Source organism: Zingiber officinale, chromosome 7A (assembly GCF_018446385.1).
Source record: "Zingiber officinale cultivar Zhangliang chromosome 7A, Zo_v1.1, whole genome shotgun sequence".
NCBI classification, from domain to species: domain Eukaryota; kingdom Viridiplantae; phylum Streptophyta; class Magnoliopsida; order Zingiberales; family Zingiberaceae; genus Zingiber; species Zingiber officinale.
The window spans coordinates 545,551-571,709 of NC_055998.1; the positions used below are offsets into that span (position 1 = coordinate 545,551).

Consider the following 26,159-nt stretch of genomic DNA (forward strand, 5'->3'; position numbering starts at 1 on the left):
GTCGATGCTACGAATAGAAAATTATTCTTGATAGAGAGGAGTAAAACTCTTCAAAGCCTCTTAAAAGACTTAAAATAATGTTTTTTAGTCTAAGACTATGCCATTACGAGTCACACCCTATAATAATAAATATAGAATTTCTTAACAAACGAACATACAATCCGAGTTAAAAGTTATGTATCTTAAGTTTACCAAACATTCATATTGTAACAGCTACAATTTTATAATTACATTTTATAACTACTTCATCTGTGTAATAGCTATAAAATCATAGTGATCATATTTGAAATTGAAGAAAATGATGCGTTGGGTAGGTGGCTCTGCTGTTGATCATAAAAAAGACTTTAAGCTGGAAGAAGATGGTGCCGAGCGATCATCTCTGCGCACACTACAAAGAGAGCAAACGGGAGCGTTAGAGTGAGAACCAGGGAAGGGGTCCCTAACGCAGGCACTCTGATGCTCAAATTAGAACTATAGCAAAATGGAAAAGAAGACGAAAGGCCGAACAATAGTGTAGAAGAGTACGCATGTGTGTGTGAGAGTACCTGGTCAATGGAGAGGATCTCTTTTTTATGCTGACTCTCATAACCTCCTCAATAATGAGGCGTCAGAGAATGTCTAATATCAGAATATATTGAGTAATGGAAAATGTATAACAGTCTTCCTTTAGGTAAAAAAAGGTTCTATTGCGTGTATATATGTCAAAGTAATTCAATATTCCTAAGTGAGTAAAGATTATTCTTTGCCATATTGTCTCCTAGAGGGGGTCCGACCGGATTGTGTGCTGAAGTCATACTCATGATGAGTAGGGAGCTGAGCCCCAGAGGTTCAACCGACTCTTAGGTCGATCGACTCTTAAATCGACTGATTGTTTATTGGGAGCTATGCCCATGAAGAGTAAGGAGCCGAGACCCGAAGGTTCGACTAGCTCTTAGGGAAATCGACTATATATTCGGAGCTTTGCTCGTGAAAAGTGTGGAGCTGAGCCCCAAAGGTTCGACATGCTCTTAGGTCGACCGACTGTATGTAAGGAGCTATACTCATAAGAAGTGGGGAGTTGAACCCTAAAGGTCCGGCCGATTTTTGGATCGACCGACTGTATGCTGAGAGCTAAGCCCATAAAGTGGGGAGTTGAGACATGACAGTTCGACTGACTCTGGGGTCGATTGACTATGTACATTTTGACTTTGACTATCATATTGATTATTATATCAATCTTAACTATCGACCTCATATTATTTTTCAGGTCACTTATAATGTGTCGTATCACATAGCTATTCTTATGCATCTCTAGTTAAGGATTCATATCAGAAATATAAAATGAGATATAATATAATGTGAATAATATAATGAATACGAGCGTGAGTATTTTTTATTAAAAAATAAATAAATTGGGTGTGATTTTTATCTTTAGATTTATCATATGAAATTTACAAATTTTGTTTTTTTTTAATTAAAAAAGTGAAATCATAGCATTATGATATCTTTATTTGTGTCAAATGCAAACAAATTATATATTTGATTTTGAAAGTCGCCACTATGATATCTGTACTTGTGTCAAGTGCAAACAAATTATATATTTGATTTTGCAGTTCGCAGAAGGCGCCGTGAGCGACCTGCTCACTGCCTTGGTCAATTTTCTCGTCGACGTGTAATTGTTGACAGAAAAAATAACAAATTGGCGCCGGAACGACCACGCCGTCCGTGCCATCCCATCACGATTCGCTCATGCGAGAAGGATCGATCATTCTACGACGCCCCTCGCTGCGCGGAAGGGAACCCAGCGAATCTCTCGACCAATCGAGTCGCCCGACGAACGCCGCGTGGCGGACAAACCGACCCCACAGCTCTCCCGCGAAGAACGAGTCCGACGCCTTGAGCCCTCCGCCGTTGGTGGCTCGGATGGGTCCAGAAACGACCGCGAGCGGGATGCTTCTTTGTCTCATCTGTCCACCCAACTCTCGAGTGCATTTAATTTGGCAGGTTGCAGAAGCCGTGGATTTGTAGTGGAGAATTATCCTGCCCGCTGACTGCGATCGAGATGGAGCAGATCGCAGCAAAGGTGGCTTCTTTGGTGGTTCCGCCGGCGCAGCAGCACCGAGGCGAGCTCGTCGTGGAGAAGCCCAGCGAGGAGAAGGGGAGGCAGCCGGGGGAAGCGAGGAGGAGGCGGCCTTTGGAGACGTCGACGGTGGAGGTGAAGGGAGCGGGAGGGATCGTCGTCCTCGGCGGACTCCTCGTCGCCACTGCCGTCGCCGCCGGAGTCACCATCGTCGCTCGCAGGGCGCAGGCGAAGCGGCCGCCGGGGAGTAAGAAAGAGAAAGCTGAGGGCTTGAACGGCAACGATAAGTGAGTTCATCATGTTTGTGGCATGTGGATTTTGTAGGGACTTCTCCTGTGTGATTGCTTGCTTACAATTTCTAGCTCTTTTTTCCCTGCAGAATCGATGGATCTGCCGGTATCCAGGTGAATAGTGCGTTCTTGATTTAGTAGATAACTTTATTTCAAGAAGAACAATAATAATTTTAAAAAAAATGTTACAGTAGAAGAAGTGTTGTATTAATTTGGGATTTTGTCATATAGGAGGAGGACGATTGTGTTTCTGTGAAACCAAAGAGCAGTTCATCTGAAGCTGTTACTTGTGATGGTGTTGAAGAACTTCGAAATGGCAGAGAGTTGGGCTGGCAGCAACTTGATGAGAAAAATTGGGGGAAAACAGATTTGGGATTGCAGAATGGAATAGGAAAGAAAGAAATTGATCAACAAGTTTCACTTGGTGAAGCTGAACATGGAATGATCGATAACGAAGATGATAAAGAATCAGACCTAGGTATGAACAAGCAGCAATCTGAGGAACTTGATAAAGAAGCTTCACCTGTTGAAGCTGAAGATCTCGTGAACCATGATGAAATAGAGCTGAAGGAATCTGTTCCTGCTTCGGGCAATGGAGAGAAAGAAGATGAGCCCTCATTAAAGCTACCACATGTTGATTATGCAGAGTCTATTCCTGCAATTGAAATCAGCAAACAAGGATGTGAGAGTGTTCGCCACAGAGATGAAAAAGTTTTACCATTTTTGGAAGAATCAAAGGAGTCTCAGTTCGAGATGGCTGAGTGCAAATTCAATGTGTCGAGACCAGTGGGGCCTTTAACCTTCAAGGAAATAGTTGAACAACAAAAAGTGGAAGCATCGCCAAGTGAACTTGAAGAAGAGGCAAGGCCTCAGATGGATGTTAGTGAACAGCAAACTGCGCGAATCATAGATGAACACAAGCAACAAAAAGAACATGAGATTTTGACAGTTGAATCTGAAGACAAGGTGAAGCACCATCAAACTGAGCAGATTTCAGCATCAGAGTTTGCTTTGGTTAATGAAGAAAAAGAACCAAAGGAGCCTCAATTCCATATGATCGAATCAGAGCCTTCTGCATTAAAGGAAGATAAAAAGGAATTATCAGTTGAGCATGTCTTAAATGGATATGGTATAGAAAAAATTGAACAACACATTGAAGAAAAGGAGGAGACCGAGGCATCTCCTGAAGGAGAAGAAAAAGCTGAAGATGAAGCAATTGAAGAAAAGAAAGAGCCAGAGTCATCTGTTGAAGGAGAAGATGATGGAACCTACAGCAATCAAACTGAACCTCACATAATTCATTCTGAAGTCGGCACAGAAGAATTTTCTGCCACGAAGGAAACAGAAGAGAAGGCTCAGCCTGCGTCATTTGCTGAAGAAGAAGGATCCAACAACAAACAAACTCAAACTGAGCAAGTCATTGATGAACACAAGCAACAAAAAGAACATGAGATTTTGACAGTTGAATCTGAAGACAAGGTGAACCAGCATCAAACTGAGCAGATTTCAGGATCAGAGCTTGCTTTAGTTAATGAAGAAAAGGAACCGAAGGAGGCTCGATTCCATGTGACCGAATCAGAGCCTTTTGCATTAAAGGAAGATGAAAAGGAAGAGGTGAAAGCATTATCAGTTGGACAACAAAGTGAGCATGTCTTAAATGAACATGATCTAACAAAAATTGAAGAACACGTTGAAGAAAAGGAAGAGACCGAGGCATCTCCTGAAGGAAACGAAGAAAAGATTGAAGAAAAGAAAGAGGCAGAGGAATCTCCAGAAGGAGAAGAAGATGAGGAAGAGATTGAAGATGAGAAAGAACCCAAGACATCTCATGAAGATGAAGAAGCAATTGAAGAAAAGAAAGTGCCAGAGGCATCTGTTGAAGGAGAGGATGATGGAAACTACAACAATCAAACTCAACCTCACATAATTCATGATGAAGTCAGTACAGAAGAATTTTCTACCACGAAGGAGACAGAAGAAACCGATGAGAAGAATCAACCTGCGTCATTTGCTGAAGAAGAAGAAGAAGGATCCAACAACAATCAAACTCAAACAAATACAGCTGATCCTCAATTCAGCACTGAAGACCATTCTACGGTGAAGCAAGTAGAGAAAGTGTACAATGAAAAGGAAGAGCCAGAGTCGTTTCCTGAAGAAGAAGCTCAAATGAGAGATGAGGGCTCTGATAGTGCTCCAGTTTCTTCTGCAGAAGAATCAAATGAAGCAGTGATCTCGCCGGCGGAGGCGGTGGAGCAAGGAAAGATTTTACTGCAGGAGGTGCAGTCAAAAGTCTCGAGTGACTACTTAATATCCTCTGGGGAAGTAAAGGTTAATGTGCATGTAAAAAAGGTAGAAGAAAAGCAACAAGAAAGCATTGCAGAAAGAGAGAGCATCGTAAACAACATGGTTCAGGTAAATAAGGCAGAAGAAAAGGAAGAAGAAAGCATGATAGGGGGAGAGAAAATCACAAAAGATGAAATGCAGCAACAGTTGATGGCAACGATCAAGAAGAAGGCACTGATGTTGGAGAAACTCTTGATGGATATTCCTGACAGATTGTTGGTGGTTTTGCTGGTAATCTCACTGATCATGGTGCTGCTTCATTACGTCAAGCCTTTCTCTCAACCCTATCAAATGATTTCTCCCTCCGATGAGAAATCACAAGGAATTTGAACTGTGCTTTCTTAAGTGTTAGAATTACATCAAGGACCAGTTTTGCTTGAATTCAGTCTTGATAGTTATCGTTCGACAATCGTGTACTTTCTCTATTGCCCGATACAATCTGTTGTCAGGCAAATAAAAACCAGAGGAAAGAACAATGGTTTTTAAAACCTTCTAGTAATTTTGCTAAGTTAGTTTTGTTTGGTGGCGCACTAATTCTAGAGGATTTACGTGTTACCTGGATACTATAAAATGGTTATCGGCATGTAATTGGACCACTGAAGCTTTATTGCTTTCTTTATCTCTTTTTGTTTAAACCTTTGGAATTGAGCCTTCATCGGAGTGAAAAGTGAATATAATATCTCCTGTAACGCGTGAGAATGAAAAAATCTCCAATCAATCGAAACAAGCATAAGAATAGCTTCAACAGCATTCTGAGCCAATTCATAATTACCAAAAATTTTAAGGCACTGAAAAACACAATGTTTTTGACTCCACAACGAAACATGAATTCCGAAACAAAGTAAGGTGAAATGACGAGTTTTAGCAGTTCTTCCAAAGTCTCACTGTCTGAAATCATATTCTTGGAAGTGAGCATCGCCTACTTCTTAGCTTTCTTAGGAGCCCTGCATGGAAAACAACAATTAATTAGCTTATGGACATATCTGGATTAGCTTCTTATCCTTAATAGGCAAATGTCCTACTCAGTCTGGGTGGCTGGTGCAGCAGGAGCAACTCTGTCTCCAGGACCCTGTTTTTCCAGACCAATATAGAACAGTCAGTAACAACAGACTAAAATCCGTGCTCAGAAATACTAGAGTTCACAGGAGGCAAAAATAGAAAACAATTATTATCAGGCTCGTGTCACAATCATGTTTGTTTCTCTAGGTTGCATATTGCTTTTCTTAAAGCTACAATTTTCAAATTGAATCACTGAGCAGAAAATTCTCTAAAAACTTAACAAATCTTACAACAATGACATATGTCAAGCAAAATAATCCCGCCGTCAAAATATATGATCATGATGGTAAGTTATAAAAAACAAGTAGCAGGAGAGGAAGACCATAATGAACAGAGAAATACAATCAAACGGAATCAACAATGATAATGTGGAAGGTATTTGAAACAAAAAAAATACAAATTAAGTCGCACAGGATGGGAGGAAAGCAAATCTATGGTACCTGTGCAAGGCGCTCCTCCCTCCTTGCGATTTTCCTCTCTCTGCTGGCCTTGCTCTTGGCACGTTTAGCTTCAAACTGGTCTGACAAAGTCTTTTCTCTAGCCTTTTCAGCTTTGGATTTGTGAATAGTTTCCATGAGCACTCGCTTGTTCTTGAACACGTTACCCTTGACTTTCATGTACATATCGTGGTACATGTGCTTGTCAATTTTTTTGGATTCACGATACTTGCGCAGTAACCGTCTCAGAACTCTCATCCTACGCATCCAAAGGACCTTTGTGGGAAGCCTAGCTTCTCTTGTACCCCTACGCTTACCTGTAACAAGGGGAAAAGATTATTACACGCTAGTAAAGTATACATGGCTATTGTAGCCAGAAGGCCCAGGGTATCAAGATCTAGAATGTATGGTTTTACCATATCCTGAATGTCGTCCTTTTCTCTTTGCTTCCAAGGCTCTCCTTGCACGAGATCGAGAGTGAATTTTGGTTGGCTTCCTGATGATAAAGCCATCCTTGACGAGCTTTCTAATGTTTTGGCCTGAAGTAAAAACCGTCAACTCATTATAGGACATTTGGAAAAGTAAGATAAGAATGACACTAGAGATTTAGAATGTCTGCATAGCATGGTCAGAACCAGTGATCAAGTTTATTTATTGAGTGACAATGTATCAAAGAAGCGCAACGTTACCCCGTCTTGAGAATTAAGTATCGAACACTCTGACACAGTTATTTCTTGAAAAATTACACACCGATATCAACTTGGAAAATTCCAAAAATAACAAGTCAAGTATCAAAGGCAACCACAGCAAGACTGGGAAGGAGTGTAAAAAGCATGTTTCTCTCATGGCACATAAACATAGAGTGCCTACTAACTTCTGCACGCATCAAACCTTATTCCCATCCTTCTTGTCTCCTACTAGTCGACTCCAGTGCACAAAACTAATCAAGACATCAATCTACTGACAAGTGACGATGTACCTTAAACATGCCCAAGCTCACACAACAGCAACTTGCAAAGGACCATAGGAGATGCAAAACCGACCAAAAAGATAAAACCATAATAAAGGAGATCAGTTTCAAAATCAACGACAAAAATTCAGGGTAGGACCAGTTTTAACTATGTTCAAAACAAATTCGAAAGAACTTCAAGTTACATCAGTTACTACTTACTACGCACCGCACCAACACGAAGAAATCTGGAAAAAAAATCAATGATAATTGAACCCATAAACAGGTGGCTCTAGAAATGCAAACCACAAAGAAATCAGGAAAAGAACAAAAAAAATAGACACTAGCGAAATCCACCGACAAAGCCAAAAGCACTCAAACTCGATTATAAACTATATTCTGACAGGTTAATCAGGATTAAACAGAAAATCGATCAAGTGAGTATAGAGTAGAAGTCCTCACGGGAATTGGCCATGGAGATCTCGTTGACCTCATTGGGATCGAGCCAAACCTTCCCCCTCCCGCACTTGAGGACGCTCGCGGAGAGCCGCTTCTGGAGCTTGAGCGAGACCATCACTCTCCCCCCTTGCCTTTCCCCTCCCGTAGAGTTGAACGCACGCAGAGAAGCGCCGCGGTGGCGAAATGGATTGCTATTTGTAGTCGGTACACTTGTTCTCTATCCAATGTTAGGGTTCTCGATGGCAAAAGTGTAATATCACTTCTCGAAGAACGATGGGCCGAACGGCCCGGTGTTCTAATAATTGCTTGGGCCGACTTAACCGGTGCTATGAATCGCATTAAACTTGGATTATTGATAAAGCTAAGCTGAATCTAAAAACATCAGGTCAAGTTTTCTAAAATATTTTTAAAATTTTAGATAAATAATCTATTTTATTAAATTTAGAAAATTATTTTATAATAATTTAGTGATTTTTCTAAAAACAAAAATATAAAATTTTAATTAATTTTACACAAGCACCAGTGTGCATTCTCTCATTTTAGCTTAATGTCTAATACTTTCACAAATATTATTGGGCTTTATTTTTTTGTCTAATATTATTCTATTTTTCATTTACAAATTGGATGGGACAATCTTTGCATTAAAATTTTTGCAGTTACTAATTTTTATCAAAAAAGATTAAATTTAAGATATCAAAATATATTTTGGGATAGATTTGCTTTCTCAAATTTCTAGAATTAAAAGCAATCCTATCCATCAAAATACTCGCCAAATTCAACCTAAAATAGTATCACATTGCAAATTCAAATAAAAGAAAATGGAAAACAATATGTGAAATATAACATATTAACACCACAACATCATGACATCCCAAAGTACATGTATTTGAGATTGCATATGTTTGACATGACTAACAGCAGAGCTGTAATAATGAACATAAGTTGTGATAGCATTATCAACAACAAACTTGCTGAAGAAACAACCTACACTAACTATTCAGACTTGCATTCTTCATTCATCTGTTGTGGAAAAGAAAAGAAAAAAGTTAGAAGATTATATACTTTACAATTAATAAAAGAAATGGTAAGGCCAAGATCTGAAATGTAGTACCTAGAAGCCGGATCACCAATTTCAGGCAGTGCAACCATTAAAATCCTCCTTTACATACAACTTTGAATCTAAACAACACTACCAAATAGACAGATAACTACAGGATGACAAGCAAATCCACCATACATATTACAGTGAAGGAAAGAAGGCATGCTACAGTCCAGCCCATCCAACATCTTCTTCCCAAAAATAGAATAAGTTGAAAGGGGAAGTCTGGAACTATTGCATTAGAAATTAGATGATGAGTGAGGGAAGAGGTGGGGTTAAAACTGAAGGAACTAAAAAAGTTAGTAGAGAGTGGGTGGCACAATTGTGTTGCTGAGACACTATGGAATTGGCATTTAAAATAACCTAGACGCTAGGGAAGGGAAGAATAAACAGACTAGAACTAACTAATGGAAGAGAATATCAACTAGCTAAATGACAAAGAAGAACAATGGATTTATATGCAAATTAATGTCATTACTATTCACTTGCTTAATCTTGTAGCAAGTTTCTTTCCTCCACCCCAACATTCTTTTCCCCAGACATTTACGAGATTCATATTTTAAGATAATGCTAAATAAGCTAAAGTTTCATCAACTTACCTTAGAGAATACTAGTTATTCAGTGCCACCTAAACATGTCAAAGCGTAGAACATCTATGTACAAAAATTTTTAGGTCCAGCGTTCCTTTTAGTCATCAATAATATCCAAGTGGAGAATCCGTCTTAAGGTCTCCGTGGCAATATCATTGTGACAAAAGAAGCCACTGACGGAGGATGCCGACTCTCTAGCAGGAGACAATGGAGCTGATTTCGATAAAGGTTGAAGAACAAAATCAGATTTTGAAAGTGGAAGCTCGAGAGACACGCTGCGCCTCACTCTAAGGGAGAATTTAGGAATCGGCAAAGAACTAGGTGGAGGCGAGTTTGTGTAGGCAGGTCCTGCCCATAGTTCAGAGCGAGAAAGATCAGTTGTGCAAGGGGACCCTTTAGGAGCATATTTTGTGTAGGCAGGTCCAGCACAGAGCTCAGAGTGAAAAAGATCAGTGGTAAAAGCGGCCTCTTTAGGAGCAGGTTTGCGGTTTATGGGGATCGGTGTGCTCCTCTTGCTTTTCTTTGACGTCTGTGGCGAATAGGAAGGAGATTTGGCTTCCGAATAGCCATCAATCGTGAAATACTTATTGGGAAGTGACTGCATAAAAGCGACATCAGAATTGAAGGTTCGACAGTTCATCCCTCGGAAGCTACTCGAAGGCGAGAAGGAACCAAACTGACTTGTGATCCCTGACTTACTGCTGCAGATGTACCGGTGGCGTTCGCGAGCAGCGGAAACAATTGTATCCATCTCCAGAAGAAGAAACTCACAACCTAAAGACATGTAATGAACATTTAAAAAAAAAAGAGCAAGCGTCAATTTATGATCCAAGCGAAAAGGGCTAGCTCCGAATGCTTCAGACACTAATTGAGAAAAGAGTATACCTTCTGAAGATCGAGATTCTCCAAAACCAGAGGCTAAAACAAATCAAAATCCTTTTTTTCTCCGCCTACTGAATAGATCTGCACGATACTAAACCGGATACAACAGACACAACAAAAAAACATCAGATTAGCACTGAAAAGTGGCACGGATGGGAAAATCGAACGCACTGGATCAGGAATCCGTCAAATGCAAACAGATCTTACCGTTGAGGCACTGCGATCCAGTTTTCCGAGAGCAGAAGGCCACAGAAACCACAAAATAAAAACTCCCGGAACAAGCGAAATCGATCGGGGAAGGGGGGGTGAGAACGGACTAGCGGAGGAGAAATCTGAGAAAGTGATTATTAATTTCCATAAGGGCGACGAGGAGAATTAAAGCATCCTTTTTTTTCTTCTTTGCAAATGATGTTTTTCTTGTTTACGTAATTCTTCGCTACCCGTCTCAGGCACCAGAGACATGGCAGTGGGACCAACTTTAAGACAGACATCTAGCAGGACCCTTTTCAGTGAAATTTCTATTTTTTTTTTTGTTTTTTTGTTAATGCTGTTAAGTTTTTCATTAATGGAAGATAATCCACTTTGTCCATAAAAATTTTTCATCCATCCTCAAAATAAATCTGCAGAGATCCATACCAATATTTTTAAATTTAAAATCCCATTAAAGTAAATTCCATGAAATATACCATAATTTTGATTCAAATTTCCGAGAGATTCAATCGCCACCAATAATTGATAGAATCATGATCTTACCTGAATTGATTTAGGATCGGATAGTAGAATACAATCCTACTAAAAATACTTAAAATTTTATCATATATGATTAATGATCCTGTCTAGAAGCTAAGAAGACGAACTTGTCGGTATGACGTATCTAGAGGGTTGACCGCATCCTCTTGACCCGGTGGTGAGCTGTCATCTACGTTGACCAGATCGTCAGAAGTCCTCCCATATATTTACATATAAATAAATAATTAATTTTGTATATATATAAATGCAATCATTTACACTCAACATCTCAAATTATATTACTATATGTATAAATTTAAATTAACTTGTAATTTAACTATTATTCTCGCATAATAATAATATTTATATTTTCATATCATAAAATGAAAGAACATAAAATTTCTATTAACACAATAATAATAACAAATTCAATGTCAAAATTATTTTATTGGTTTATAAGATGATTCAATTTAAAGGCCAAGAAAACAAATATGAACATCGGAAATAATCTTCTAAATACTTGTTGATGTCACACAATACTAGAGAAAAAATATCTAAAAACTTATTATTTTAGGAAAAATAAATGACAGAATATTATTGATAAAAAAAATTAACTCAAAAATAATTAAATATATGTTTAAATAATTTAAAATAATAATAAAATAAAATAAAACCTTCTAGACATTCGAAAAGAATTTAAATAATATTTTTTGGGTTTTAAATAGGGTGGTTAAGGATAAATTTTGAAATTTATTAAAGATCTCTGAACGAATTTTGATTTAATATATTGTAGGCCCTGTGATTCAATCCGAGTTAAAAGTTATGACCTCTCAAAGTTTCCACAGATTCTGCTCCGATCCTACCGATTCTATTCCGATCCTACTGATCTTGTTACGATCCTACTGCAAAAAGCAATTCTGCACGATCCTGAATCAATTTTGGATTTCTGGATCGTAGGACCGTATAATCCTACGATCCAAATCACGATTTTGTAAATTATGTGCAGTACTATCTTACTCTCATTCTCATTCTTTACTCCCATTCTCATTCTTGAATGACCTCCGGGATCGACCTAAATATTAAATGTACATTTGATTTAAATTATCATCCTTAACTTGAATTATATAATTATCAAATAATCACATACGAATAAAATATATTATAATATTATTGGGTTCGATCCTAATAATATTATAACCTAATTTAACCGTTGTTATATTACCCTTAGTTGAATTATTTTAATAGAATAATATAATTTAGATGTGAAAAATAACAATAACAACCTAACTTTATCCCAATAGATAAAGACAGATATATATATCCTTTTACATAATTACGTGTTTGTTATAGTTTCATATCGTCTAACTGAAATATTTATTGGTTATCTAAGTGCATGTCTGTATCATCTTAAACGTGTCCGTCGGAATTTTTCATCAATAGTTTCAACTCTGATTTTTTCTCTAATACTCTCAATTCTTATTTTGTCTATCCTCGTATGCTCACATCTCCACTTTAACATTATTATCTCTACAACTTTCATCTTCTGCCCATGTACTTGAGTCACAGTTCAACATTCAGTTCCATATAACAATGTAAGTTTAACGGTAATTTTGTAGAATTTTCATTTAAATTTTAGAGGTACTTAACGATCACATAAAACACCCGACGTTCTCCTCTATTTCAACTATTCTACTTATATTATATGTTAGACATCTTTAAATCCCTCTATAATTTTATAAAACTAATTTTAAATATTTAAAAATTTCAATTTCAAACAGCTCGTAATATCTATTTTAACAATTAGTATATTATGCCTAATATTCATATATCTTATTTTTATTCTACGGAGTCAAAAATATTTTCTTTCCTACTAAAATTCTATTTATTTAGAACTTAGAGAAAGTCTATTTAAATTATATCATTAAGTTAAGAGTTTATTAAATAATTAACTAAGTTTACATTTAATTTGTTTATATTAAAAAATTAAAGTTTAATTATCATTGCATTGTGCTCTTCACCTTCGCTGTCCTTTGCTCCTCGTCGTTGCTATGCTCAGTCGACCGCGCCTTAGATGCTCGCGGACCGCGCCTCAAACACCATCCGGCTGCACCTCAGAATCCACCTTTCCTCCAAATCCAGCTCAAGACATTAAAAATAAACAAGATGCTCACAAAACAGCATCCAAATGGTGAGATAAACCTTCGCTGGCTTGTGTTTTCCACTTAAAACACATGAAAAAAAAAATCCACAAAATACTCCCAGATCAGAATCTCACTCAGTTAAAAAATATAATCCCAACCTCGATAGAGAAAAACTTCGCAGATGCAACAGGAGAAAAAAAAAACATCAATGTGAGCGTAATCAACTGCACCCTAAAGGCTAAAAACTCATTTCAACAATGTCCCCTTATTTAGACAGTAATCTCATTTCAACAATAATTTTGATGACTTTTTTATGATAAAAATATTTGATTACTTAAATTAAATAGAATTAAACAACTAATCAACTGCACCCTAAAGGCTAAAAACTAAAATGGGCGATGTAATCATATCTCTAAATTCTATCCTTCTAAATTGAATAGATTTTTATTAATGTCTATTTATTATAATTAGAGCGACCTTAATGCTTAAAGCGTTAATGTGTGGATATAGAAATAGACTACTGTAGCATACATAGATACTTTTCTTTGAATACATTAATACTTATAAAATAATAATAATAATAAACATATTATTATTAATGTGAGCGTATTAATATCAATGTGAATGCTATTATAAACAATAATACTTATGATTTATAATTATTATAATGTACTATTGGGAATTGTAGATATAGATGAATTATAGTTACTATAAGTTATAACGTTATAATAATTATATTAATAATTATTATAATATATTATTAATTAGTATTATTTTAAATTGATGCATATGTTTATAAGAGATGAATTCTGATTGCTAAATATTATAATAACTATAATTTATAGCTGTCATATGAAGTTACTAAAGGCTTTATCTAATTATTTTTTATATTTATATATTTAGATTGATTAACCCGGTTAAATAATTTAAGTATATTGTATTAAAATTTTATTAACTCATTTAAAAGTTAATTCAGGTGTGTCAACCTTTATGTGGTCGTACCCTGCTCGATTTAGTTCATTGCGGGTTTGGATTGACCGGATTTGGATTAGTTCGTGGGTTGAGAAAAAAATATATATTTTTTTAAAAAATTAAATTTAAGTGAAAGATTTAATAGGCTTGTGGGTTTAACCGTCTAATTCATATTTCAAACTAAAATTTTTTAATCATTTGTATATATATTTTTATTTTTTAGTGGACTTATGGATTGATCTGCCTAACCTAAAACGCACCTTAGGTTGAATTAGATTCGATAGGAGTGTTAATTTGAGTGGGTCAGGTTAAATTGATTTTTTTTTTTTTTAAAAAAAATCCCAATATGAATCCGAATACAACTCAAAACTTCTAAACTCGACTAACTTGAACCTAACCTAAATAACTAGATTCAAAATATTTGTTTTCTATAATTTTTCATTTTTATCTTAATATTTTATCATTATCATACTAATATTCATATTAATATACATGAAAATATTTTAATTTTTAAAATAAAATATAAATTAACCCCAAAAAATCACTAAATCCTAAATTTGGATCCATCTGATTCTGATCCGAAAATTTTCAACCTCAAAATCCTCCGATCCGAACTCGACCCAACTTGAAAAATCCTCAACCTGAACATGATTTATTTCAGGTCAACTCAGATCAATCGTTAAGTGAGGTCTATTTTTGACACCCTATTGAAGTTTTTTCAACCTATCAAAATGAAGAATCGGTTTGCCTCACCCAACCCGCCCCCACTATATGTCAACTAGTTGAATAATTCTGAATAGGGTAATTTAAATAAAAAAATAGATGAAATATTATTTTAATGATTAATGAAAATGAGCATATTTTTCAAATCGTTTTTTAAAAAAAGTTGTTTTTTAAAATGTTGCTATATATTATTAAAATCAATTTTTTATTCGATATTATTACAATATTGAATACTTATAATTAATATTAAATAGTATTATGGTTTAAGGATAAAATTATTGAAATATCTAAAAACTAGTCTTCTCTATACAGAAGACGGGTTGAATTTGATGATAAAGATGATCAAAATTAAATAATAAGAATTATTTTGAAATATATATTCCATTTTTTAGTTGTACATAGATTTTTTAAAAAATTATTTTAAATAAATATCATTATATAAATTTTTAACAGGCAAAGAAAAGAGCAACGCGACTGGGAAGGAGGAACGGCATATCTGCATGATCCCGTTTTGTACGCCCCCGCTGACACCGGATCGGTCGTCCCCATCCGCATTATAAAATGGCTCTCAGCGTACCAATTCCCTAAACTAGACATGTGTACCGTTCACATGGCTTCGCCACTAATGGCGCGACACGTAGACGGTTACAGCACTACCCTTCGGCCCTTCCCTTCCCTTCCCTTCCCTTCCCTTTGATAAGACGCGTCATCGCCTTCGCTCCTTTCTTGCATCCTGCCAACCGAACCCAAACCCCATCTCGCCTCCTCTATTTCTAGGGTTTCGTCTCACCCCCAATCGTGGAACGGACTGATGGAGCCCGATTCGTGGAGCCGCTTTTTTGCTGCCTCCAAGCGGCGACAGTCGGCTCTGCAATCGCGATATGGTGGGGATTCACTGCCCTGTGGGTTTTTTTTGTTGTTTTTACGCTTCTGCTTTATCGTTGATTCAGTATTTTAAGGATTTTGATCCTGTGGATTTGTGGTACGGTAGATGCGCACTTTGGGTCCTATGAGATGGAAGGAGGAGACGACGACTCTCGGACGGAGTTCGCGTGTCCGTTCTGTCGCCAGGATTTCGACGTCGTGGGGCTTTGCTTCCACATGGACGATGTCTGAAAACCAGGGGTCATTGAAAGGCTTAGCGATTGGGACTCGTTCACCTCTGCCGATTGTTGACGGAGCCATGACTTCGTGCCTGAGATAGAGGTTGAGCCTTGCGTTCCTACATTATAGATATCATTGGCAGCGAAGGCCGGCTTGAGGGTCTGAGGATCATGAATTGAGTGGCTAGAGTGGTGATGGTGGTGGCAATTCGAGTGTATGGAGCGATAAGAGGCATCGACATTCTCCATGGTCGGCAAACTCTCAGCAATGGCAGAGGAAGGGGGCATGTTAACATTGATCTCGTTGCCAAAATAGGAAATTGGCTGGTGCTGCCGGGGATGGTTCTCCTCATTGGAATTCTCAGAGTAGCCACCCAAGAAATCCTCAAGCTTTGGCTCTTGTTCATCCGGGTTTGGGCTGGTGCGGGCGCTCGCAATTGCATCATATTTCCATTCTTCAGAATGCAAGCACCATTGATACAGTCAATGCACGTGTAGAACACTAGATTTATTCACAATAAGACGTCTAGATTTACATACAATACATAATTCCAATCTAAAACAAAAAAAAAATATTTTTCTCCAAGAAAATTGCCTCATGGATCTATATACATATATATATCCCAAGAACATTACTCACCTGAAGCTTGAGGCTGCAGCAAGGGTGACTCCATGAGGCAGAGGGAGGCATCAGAGCTGAGAGGCATAAGAACAAGAGGATCAACACCACCATCTCTTCCTCCTCCTCCTCTACCACCGCCAACTCCTACGTCCCCTCCACCTCCGTCAAATTCTTCCTCCTTGGCGGAGAACAAGGAGAAGCCCAGCCAGCTGCTCATCTCCATCGTCTCAGAACCTAAGAAAAGGAAGCAGAGAGCTAGATATATGAAACGGGTGCGCAGGGGGGGGCAGTTTACAAACTATTCCTCACATGTGCTTTGTTTATTGCACGTAAGTAGAAGATTAAAGCTGTGGGAATCAGAGATTGGAATTGAATACGCAGGTGTTGTGAGGGTGCCGGTTGTTGTTTACATATTTGGTTTCTTGCTTGTAGGAATCAAATCTGAGGAAATTATATTCACCTATGTGCTATGGTTTTGTCTTTGATGTTCACATATTGTTGTTTACATATTTCGTTTCTTGCTTGTATGAATCAAAACTGAGGAAATTATATTCACCTGTGTGCTATGGTTTCGTCTTTGATGCCCATATATTGTTGTTTACATATTTGATTTCTTGCTTGTAGGTCTGCCCTGTTTGTGCAGCTAGAGTTGGGGCAGAGATGGTTGCTCACATAACAACTGAACATGCAAGTATTTTTAAGATATCCTTTCTCCTCTTTTTCATTGGCTGCCTGTATCGTACTCTACTTAAAGCCTATTTTAGAAGTTGAAATATCTATTGTAAGCAACCACTGTATTTTAAATGTTACAAGTATGACTAAATTGATTGGATTCTTTGACAAAAATTAACATACAGCGTAGAAGGAGATTACGCAAAGGTTATTTAGGATCTTACTCTACACATTCTCTGCTTAGAAAGGATTCACATGAAGACAATCTTCATTCACTTTTGGGAGATTCTATTGGTACCTCCAATGCTGCACCTGACCCGTTGTTATCATCATTCATGTTTAATGTACCTGTGGTAGATACATCAGATGAACAACCTGAACCCCTGGCTGAAGAAACTTCTGCAGGCAAAGTTTCAGATGAGAAATTGGTTGAGAGGTATGATGTAATAATGACATCAAATTTATAAATCTCAAAGGGTTCTGGTATATCCATATGGTCAAATTTTATGGTATTTGATAGTTTTTTTTTTTTTTTGGCTGGCTTCCTCTCTCACAGCTTATATAAGATTCTTTTCTGTATCCACTAAGAAATTGGGTACTATTGTTTGATAAACTAGAAATTTTGGGTTAGATAAATTTTGAGTTATCAGAAATTTTGCTTGATAAACTAGAAGGGGAGCCTTGACGTAATTGTAAAATTGCTGCCGTTGAGTCATGGAAATAACCTCTTGCTATGTAAGGTTGCTTACAGTAGACCCTTCCACTAGGACTTCGTATTGGCAGAAGCTTCATGCTAATTTATCTTTAGCATAAATTCTCAAATTGATACATAAATTGTCTTGGTGCAGTTCTCCCATTAAATGCTTAATCTGTTTTCTTTTTGAAGTTTATTATACACTTCATTGCCTTTATTTCTCAAATTGGATGATTAAACTTTTACCATTATGATTTACTGTGACTTATCAATCTCCAGTAAATGCATAAACTGCCCACTTATATCTTTTAGTTTATGATTGTTGTACATTCATCACTTACTATTTGTTTGGATTCTTTAGATAGGTTAACGAATTTCTGTTAGCAATTTAATTATGGATCAGTAGTCATATGAGTTGTTTTTTCCTCTTTATTTTTGTCATTTATATGCAATTACTTGAGTATGATTGCTCCATCTTCATATTTCAGTTGGTTACTTCTCTGCTTGTATATAGTGATCATTTTTCTACTGGATTGTCTTGGTAGTGATCAGGAGACAATGCCATACTATGGTTATACTATGTTGGAAATAACAAACTAATTCCTTTGGAGGTAATGAGTATCTAGCTTGGGACAGATTTTTGATAGCTGCGAATCTGGGTTTAGAATATTGTTAATATATTCTAGTTACTGCTATAAAATGAAAACATATCTTCTTGCAGCATAAAAACTCTTGGAAGCATAAAATTAACATAATATCTCTTGATTTCCATGTTCATTGGTAAAACTCGATAGAAGCAGTAAGACTAACATGATATCTCCATGTTCATTGGCAAAGGCCAAATATCTGACGTTTAATCATGTGCTTGTTGACAATGGATGATGTTATTTTGACAATTTGTCAGTAATGTCTTGAAATGGCTGGTTCCTGATCTCTTTTATGTAGTATTCACCGATTTTGAAGAATTACCCTTGGTAGCATTACCTCGTTCAATGTCTGACACTTTATCTAATCTTATTTCTAACATCTGTAAGCTTCATTTTACAGCGCCACGCCATCTCACTCGGACAAAAACCTGGAGGAGAGTGCTCGGAGGAGTGAGTTCGTGAGGCAGCTAGTCCTCTCCACAATGTTTGACGATGATGATGCATGATTTTGAGCGGCAGACACGATGGCATCAACCTTGTTTCAGCATAAAAATCTGAACATCTTTAGAGGTCGCAAAGAGGATGCCAAAATTGGACGAGGTGCTCGATGCTTGGAGTGATACGCTGGGTGTATGCTTCTACAGGGTTGTACATGAGACTGGGGCATGGAATTGGAATGTATCACGGACCTTTTATTATCTACGTTCTAGTGGGAACCTGTGAATAATGTTTTAGACTCAAATAAATTGTCCAAGTATTCGTTGCTATCTATTTAAAATAAATAATTTTTGAGTGGTAGAAGTGTATAAATTTCCTTCCGTATGAGCCGTTTTTCTTAGCCCTGACTCTTGCATGAAAAAGCATGTTAAATACTAGTGATAGAAGATTGTTTCATGGGTTAACCTTTAATGATATTATTATATATGATTTTCTAATCTGGTAGTCCTTACTTTAGTTCGTGAAACTTAAGCCACACTCAAGCAAATTTTATAGATAAATAAATTCTCACACATAATTTTCCTTTTAATTGATATAGTAATTGATATCTGGATGAATCACTAACTTCAAAATTAATCTAAACCTACGAGCATTTTTACATCTTTGATATAAAACTCCAAAATTGGCGGAGGGCGACAGATTCGGGCCGGTTCGTTTCGGTTCATTTGGAGGGAGCGAGCGCCTAAACATTAGTGTCCCGCCGATAACCGCGCCGCTTGCCCGCGTCAACCCTCGTCGTTGCGCACTGGGAGTTGGGCGGGCGCGGCGGAGCAGGAAATGGAGGTGGAGAGAGCACGGCTTCTTAGTTTAGCGTACGAATTCGGTTTCGATGAAGATGCTGCAAATCAGTGCTTGGATCGCCTTCTCGATCTGTATGGTGAGACATTCCCTTATCACCTTCTTTCTGCTATTCAATCTGAAAGAGCGAATTCTATTCCCCCTGACAGCAAGTTTGAATTGTTCATTCTATCTGGTATTTGTACGTTTTGTTGTTCCTTCAGCTAATTGTAGTTTCTATGATATTGACGCCTTAAACCCTAGGCATCATGTAGTTGCCAGATTCTAGAACCATTTAATCTTCTTCTTTTGGACATTAGTGATGTTTATTTATTCCGTGAAAAGATGGTTTAGTTTTACATTCTGTACAGTAAGTTTTGTAGATCAGGACTCTTTGTCATTTTAGTGGTCATTGATAGGAAGGGTAATATTTACTGGATTTCATGAGAGAAGACATTAACTTTAAGCTGAATAATCAATATATTTTAGTAGTTTTTTTTGTTCTTTGAGGTGCAAATAAAAATGCCCCATAATAAGTAACATTCTTTGATTTGAAGTTCTACCACCAGATAATGTTGGAAATGTCCTGTCTTTTTTTTTAGTAATTCAAGTCAATCATTCTGTCAAATGGTTTGAATTTAATGCTGAGAGAGTGTCTCTGTATAATTTTGTAATTCTCTGGCAACTTATTTTGGTTTTAGAAATTTTCTGACATCTGTTTTTTTTATCTTGTGTCATGTGATGGTTTTCTAATTCCTTGTGTAGGGGAGGATGGTACAGATTTTGTTACCGTGGAGCATTGTGGTGATGATTTTCTTGTTGCATTGGCTGATTTTAACCAAGACAAGGAAGACTGGGATGATCTGCAAGCTATTGAAACAGAAGCTTGTGGAGCTTTGAGCGACATATTCATTGATACAATTCCGGATGAAAAAGAAGGTGAGAATCCAATTGTGACAGAAACTTATGAATGAAGATTAAATTCAGTGGGATATGCAGGTAACAAAATTGCTGGGAGAGTTTTTTCATCAAACGATAATCATTCACGTTTAGAAGTCATAAGCCAGAATGATTGCAATCTTTCTTCTGGATTCAAGAGAAATGAAGTTCACACAATTGAACAACCCTCAAAACCAAGAGTAAGTTATTCTTGTTTGATATTTTTACAAGACAAATATTTTCTTTTTGGGTTTACCATTGTTCTACACTTCTACTATCCCCATTCAGTATGCTAAATTTAATGAGTTTGGATGTGCATAGTAAAATGACTGCTAAAATATCAGTGGTAATTCGTCCAGCCAAATAAGTCATTACAATGTTATATTGGTCTGTCTTAAGGGTTTGAGGTAGAACTGATAAACTATCAATATAATTAAATAAGATATAAACAACTTAGTTGTAACTAGTCTCCTTAACTATTGAGCTCAATTGTTTGAAATTAGATCTATGTAACCAAGTACAAATAGTTGGGATACACTTGTTGATTTCGACGTATGTTAGCTTTGAATTAGTAAAGATTTTTTTCCAGTTAACTTTAACTATTTCTGAAACTCTTATCTATTCAATTATTTTTTGCATTGATAAACAATAGCAATAGTACATTTTCCTGTTCACCTGTTGTAACTTCCCTCTTAATATTTTGAATATCTTGGATGCTGCTATTTTCCCCAGTCCGGTAGTTTTTCATTGTTTTTGTTGCTAATTATTGCTGATTTCATATATAGGTAGGTATATGCGAACTGCTTAAATTTACCCACTATTTTTTTCTCACTGTATCCAAATAATTATTCTTTCATACTTCAAGGTGTATGAAGATATAAGCAACTATGGAGAAGTTTCATCAAATGTCCCTGGAGGGATAGACTTGCATGCAGTACAAGATGGATGTGAAACCCCAAGTTATGAACAACTGCAGTCTATGGATGATATTTCTTTGGCAAATGTTGTGGTTTTTGGTAACAAAACATTTCGTGCTCTGCAGTATCAGGCTTGCAAGGCGGCTATGCAGAAGAAAGATTGCTTTGTCCTTATGCCCACTGGCGGCGGTAAAAGTTTATGCTACCAGGTCTTATGTTCCTCTAATCTATGGTTTTGGAATTTCAGCAAAACTCCATTGATATTTGCTTGCTATATTTTCAGATCTTTGTTATCCACATGGTTTTGTGGAATATTAGCTCTTGGGATTTGTGAAGGATATATAATAGTAGTCAATGGAGGTCATTTTGATAGACTGATTTATTATTTTCCGTAATCATGCATAATTCTCTAATAATATTGTACATCCGCAACGGTAAAGTTGTTACTTTGTGACCAAAATGCCACGGGTTCGAATCCTAGAAACAACCTCTTGCAAAAAGCAGGGTAAAGTTGCGTACAATGGATCCTTCCACCTCACATAGCGGGAGCTTCGTGCACCGGGCTGCCTTTTTTTTTAATATTGTATATAAATTAGACAGTATAGTATACTCCACTGGTGAAAATAATGACGAATTAACAGCATGTGATATTGCATAACAAGGAGATACTCTGACAAATTCATTCAGCCTGTAACTTTTGCTTCAGGTTGGGGGTAAAACCTTTGGGTATAATAAGCAAAATATAAGGAAGATTTTCCTGATAGACAATGTTAACCAATATTCGACTGGTGAAAGTAATGGTGAATTAGCTGTGATAATTACACCATAAGGAAATACTTTGGCAAATACTAGAGCCTCTATAAACCTTTGCTTGCTTCAGGTTGGGTTCAAACCTTTGGGTATAATAAAAAAGTTTTCACCCTTGCAATTTCTAATCTAGACTTGTAAAATAAGTTTCATTTTGTATCCTTTGGTAATGATTTTGCTAACTCTAGCATGAACCTACAGCTTCCAGCTATTCTTCATCTAGGAGTTACAGTTGTTGTCTGCCCCTTGCTGTCATTGATTCAAGATCAAATCACTACACTGAATGTCAAATATGCGATACCTGCAACCTTTCTGAACTCACAGCAAACTGCTTCACAAGCATCAGCTGTAATCCAAGAACTTAGGTATGAAATACCTCCATCTTGGAACTATGAGTTCATATAGTACCATCAAGATTCTTATCTCACTATCTTATATCTTTGATCTCTGCCAGTCTGCTATCAGGTTTGAAATTTTCATTTAGATGTGTCAATGGGTTATGCTAGGATGAAATAGCTGATGAGATTGTGTTCAATAGGCATAATGCTTGAACTCAAGTTACATAATCAAATTTGTATTTGCCATGATATGTATCTGTCAGAGATTCACCATATAAAAATAACCTGGTTTTGGAAAATAGCTTAAGCATGGAACTAATTTCACTTATTGCTTCTTTTGATCCATTTTAAACTGTAACATTGTCAAAATTGGATTGTATCATTTTGTCATTTTCAAAGGCCACAATTTTTCTCTCACAAAATTGTTGCAACCATCAGAGGAGGAACTGTCATTTAAATGACTGATTCCAAGGCACCTAACACCATGATAATTCGACGAGGAGCTATTCAACTTTTCTCTCACAAAAATATGCATGTCCAAGAAAATTATTGAAATATCTAGGAAAGATAACCAGTTTAAACTAAAGTTTTGACAAGAAATAGATCAAGCTAACACTTCTCTATGGGAATCAATTTAGGGCCAGTTTTCACCAAGTTTTTTCCCAGTTAATTCTATTCTAGGTAATTGATTGTTTTACATGGCAGATTAAAATGAGGAGAAATATTAATTTGTTATGTCTCAGAAATTTCCAGTTCCAGGGTTAATAGTTTGTGTTCTTATATGCTTCTATCTTCATTCTTCTCACTCTTATACAGAAGCTGTAATCCTTCATGCAAACTCCTGTATGTTACTCCTGAAAGAATTGCTGGGAATCCGTCTTTTATGGATACTCTTCAATGTTTACATCAAAAGGTAGCTATTTGGTTGCAGAAACCTAGGGTCCAGAGGCATTTTATCCCAAGAATCTTTATTTCTTTTCCTTTTTTTTTTAAATGGCTGCAAAAGATCTTAGCACAGCTTTGTGACAGGAATTACTTGCCAGTTTTGTTATAGACGAGGCACATTGTGTGAGGTAACTTTTATATTACTCTGACTGGATCCAATTTGATGGCTAACCTAGATAATTATTTGCATAGATTTAATGGTTATGTTTTCCTTCTCAGCCAATGGGGGCATGATTTTCGGCCAGATTATAGAGGACTGGGATGTCTTAAACAAAATTTCCCTAGAGTCCCTATAATGGCATTAACTGCCACTGCAACTCAATCTGTCCGTCAGGTGATTAAGATGCATTTCTTTGTTCTGGCATGAAAACAAGAAGCTGAACACTATTATTTAACTTGCAGGACATATTGGATACTTTAAGAATTCGTAATGCCTTAGTTCTTGAGACAAGCTTTGATAGACCTAACCTGAAGTATGAAGTGATACTTAAAAGCAAAGATTCATTAAAACAGCTTAACCAACTAATAAAAGATCGTTTCAGCAACATGTCTGGCATTGTTTATTGTCTTTCAAAAAGCGAATGTGTTGAAGTATCCAAATATTTAACAAAATGCAAGATAAAAACAGTGCACTACCACGCTGGCTTGGCAGCTAATCAGAGAGTTGCTGCTCAGAGGAAATGGCAAACTGGAGAAGCTAAAGTTGTCTGTGCCACTATTGCATTTGGCATGGGCATAGATAAAGCAGATGTAGTAAGTCTATTTAATAAGCTTATATCTGGAAGCACTTGTATTTTTTTGGATACGAGTATTACAATCCAGTTAACTTATTTGGAATTGTTTTGATTGAGCAGCGTTTTATTATCCACCATACCTTGTCAAAATCAATTGAAAGTTACTACCAAGAATCTGGAAGGGCTGGAAGAGATAATCTTCCAGCAACATGCATTATTTTCTATCAAAAGAAAGATTTCAGTCGAGTTGTTTGCATGCTACGGAATGCAGAAGGTTCTAAAAGGGAGAGGTTTAAGACAGCAATGGATCAAGCAAAGAAAATGCAAGGATACTGTGAACTTAAAGTATTCCTAACCTCTTCACCTTCTGTTGCTTTTCCCAAGATATGGCTTCATAATAGTAAATATGATTCACTGATCTGATTGAGCATTTAGGTCTTATATCTATTGATATGTTTAACATAGTTGTTTTCCATTTATCTTCCAGTAAACGGAAACATCTGAGCTAGAAATGACATTTGCACCATGTATGTATCACATGCAAAAATTTAAGTACTTGAATTGTTTTCATAGTTTTGTAAATTGATTTCCCTATCCCATTGTACAAAGTTTGTCCTCATCTTCCCATTCATTGATGTTAGATGCAATCTGCATTCTCAAATTTATTCAGCATATAGAGAAATTTCTGCTATGAACTATCCGACATGTACTTCCAAGAATTGCTTTCATATTCTATCAGGGAACATTGCACTGGTCAAAAGATGCCAGACTCGGTGGTTAGGAGAAGTTGCTTGATCAATATGCACTATAGTCTGGATAGTTATTTATATAGCCATGTGATTAGGGTAAAATATTAGTAAAATCAATTTACATAAGATCAATTATAATTATTATAAATAAAATGTGATTAATTTTCTGAATTCTACTAGACTTCCATATTTGAATGCAAAAATAAACAACTTGGTGGCAGTAGCATATAGATTCAATAGTAAATGTGTGTTCTTATAATTATATGACATCTATTCATTGCCTCAAATCATGATGCACTCCACCTATTACTCTGAAAACAAATCTGAAAGTTTTGGTATTTCCAGATTTTGGTTTCACATTGGTTATATTCTATGTCTACATTTGTTAATTGAAGAATGTGTCATCATTCAGATGGAATGAAACCTAGAATTCACAACAATTCTTATAAAACTCTGTTAATCAAATTTTTATCATGTTTGCAGAAGGAATGTAGGAGGCAGACACTTTTAAGCCATTTTGGAGAAGCATTCAACAGGAATGCCTGTATAACTGGTCCCAGTCCCTGCGATAACTGTTCAAACTCTGTTCAGTGAGAACATGGTCTGCTTTGGGAGCTCGATCCGAACAGTTTCTCCTATCTCAATGTAACAAAAAAATTTCAATTATAACAGAATGATCCATTTTCTATCCCCTTAATGTTAGCCGGAATTGTTTTTGAAACACAAACATTGATAGTGCTTTTTTGTTTCTCAGGAGCAGTTGATTTGAGGTTATCAGAGGCATTGCAAACTCCAGCAGTGTTTGCCTTATTCTTCAATATCATTTCCAACATAAATAAAATATATTATCGCATCTTTCTTAATGCCAAATTTCAATCATTTTATATGCTTATTGAATCACGAAGTATTAAGTTGACTCAATATATTAAAGGGTTAAGGAGTATATTAATGAATTGTGTGTAAAGAAAAGTATGAATGCGCAGTT

General features: G+C 36.5%; 5 protein-coding genes and 1 long non-coding RNA gene across 8 annotated transcripts; 3 read left to right on the top strand and 3 right to left on the bottom strand.

The window, feature by feature from the left end:
* The first annotated feature begins 1,635 nt into the window (after positions 1-1,635).
* On the top strand, positions 1,636-5,247 carry LOC122000625 (glutamic acid-rich protein-like). The gene is made up of 3 exons (XM_042555003.1): positions 1,636-2,346; positions 2,439-2,463; positions 2,581-5,247. The coding sequence occupies exons 1-3, from the start codon at positions 2,042-2,044 to the stop codon at positions 5,020-5,022; spliced, it is 2,772 nt and encodes a 923-aa protein (XP_042410937.1). The 5' UTR covers positions 1,636-2,041; the 3' UTR covers positions 5,023-5,247.
* A 181-nt stretch (positions 5,248-5,428) lies between these two features.
* Positions 5,429-7,768, bottom strand: LOC122000626 (60S ribosomal protein L19-1-like). Its single transcript, XM_042555004.1, has 5 exons — positions 7,600-7,768; positions 6,605-6,727; positions 6,192-6,505; positions 5,715-5,761; positions 5,429-5,636 (listed from the first exon to the last, which is right to left on the bottom strand). The coding sequence occupies exons 1-5, from the start codon at positions 7,709-7,711 to the stop codon at positions 5,612-5,614; spliced, it is 621 nt and encodes a 206-aa protein (XP_042410938.1). The 5' UTR covers positions 7,712-7,768; the 3' UTR covers positions 5,429-5,611.
* A 637-nt stretch (positions 7,769-8,405) lies between these two features.
* On the bottom strand, positions 8,406-10,541 carry LOC122000627. Its single transcript, XR_006117199.1, has 4 exons — positions 10,375-10,541; positions 10,171-10,258; positions 8,708-10,059; positions 8,406-8,616 (listed from the first exon to the last, which is right to left on the bottom strand). It is a non-coding gene; the product is annotated as an uncharacterized LOC122000627 (long non-coding RNA).
* A 5,317-nt stretch (positions 10,542-15,858) lies between these two features.
* Positions 15,859-16,798, bottom strand: LOC122001883. The gene is made up of 3 exons (XM_042556858.1): positions 16,476-16,798; positions 15,928-16,290; positions 15,859-15,869 (listed from the first exon to the last, which is right to left on the bottom strand). The coding sequence occupies exons 1-3, from the start codon at positions 16,678-16,680 to the stop codon at positions 15,859-15,861; spliced, it is 579 nt and encodes a 192-aa protein (XP_042412792.1). The 5' UTR covers positions 16,681-16,798.
* A 264-nt stretch (positions 16,799-17,062) lies between these two features.
* On the top strand, positions 17,063-19,268 carry LOC122000630 (protein DEHYDRATION-INDUCED 19 homolog 2-like). 2 transcript variants are annotated; one of them, XM_042555007.1, is made up of 3 exons: positions 17,063-17,159; positions 17,309-17,565; positions 18,871-19,268. In XM_042555007.1, exons 1-3 carry the CDS (start codon positions 17,118-17,120, stop codon positions 18,974-18,976), a joined length of 405 nt encoding a protein of 134 aa, XP_042410941.1. In that variant the 5' UTR covers positions 17,063-17,117; the 3' UTR covers positions 18,977-19,268. The 2 variants fall into 2 exon arrangements, with proteins under 2 accessions (XP_042410941.1, XP_042410942.1); XM_042555008.1 differs by having other exon boundaries at positions 17,072-17,144; positions 17,315-17,565.
* A 312-nt stretch (positions 19,269-19,580) lies between these two features.
* On the top strand, positions 19,581-26,123 carry LOC122000628 (ATP-dependent DNA helicase Q-like 1). 2 transcript variants are annotated; one of them, XM_042555005.1, is made up of 12 exons: positions 19,582-19,845; positions 20,511-20,684; positions 20,745-20,884; positions 21,550-21,810; positions 22,610-22,773; positions 23,563-23,659; positions 23,776-23,819; positions 23,911-24,025; positions 24,094-24,444; positions 24,546-24,770; positions 25,658-25,819; positions 25,929-26,123. In XM_042555005.1, exons 1-11 carry the CDS (start codon positions 19,746-19,748, stop codon positions 25,766-25,768), a joined length of 1,782 nt encoding a protein of 593 aa, XP_042410939.1. In that variant the 5' UTR covers positions 19,582-19,745; the 3' UTR covers positions 25,769-25,819; positions 25,929-26,123. The 2 variants fall into 2 exon arrangements, with proteins under 2 accessions (XP_042410940.1, XP_042410939.1); XM_042555006.1 differs by lacking the exons at positions 25,658-25,819; positions 25,929-26,123 and adding an exon at positions 24,913-24,952 and having other exon boundaries at positions 19,581-19,845; positions 24,546-24,825.
* The last annotated feature ends 36 nt before the right edge of the window (positions 26,124-26,159 follow it).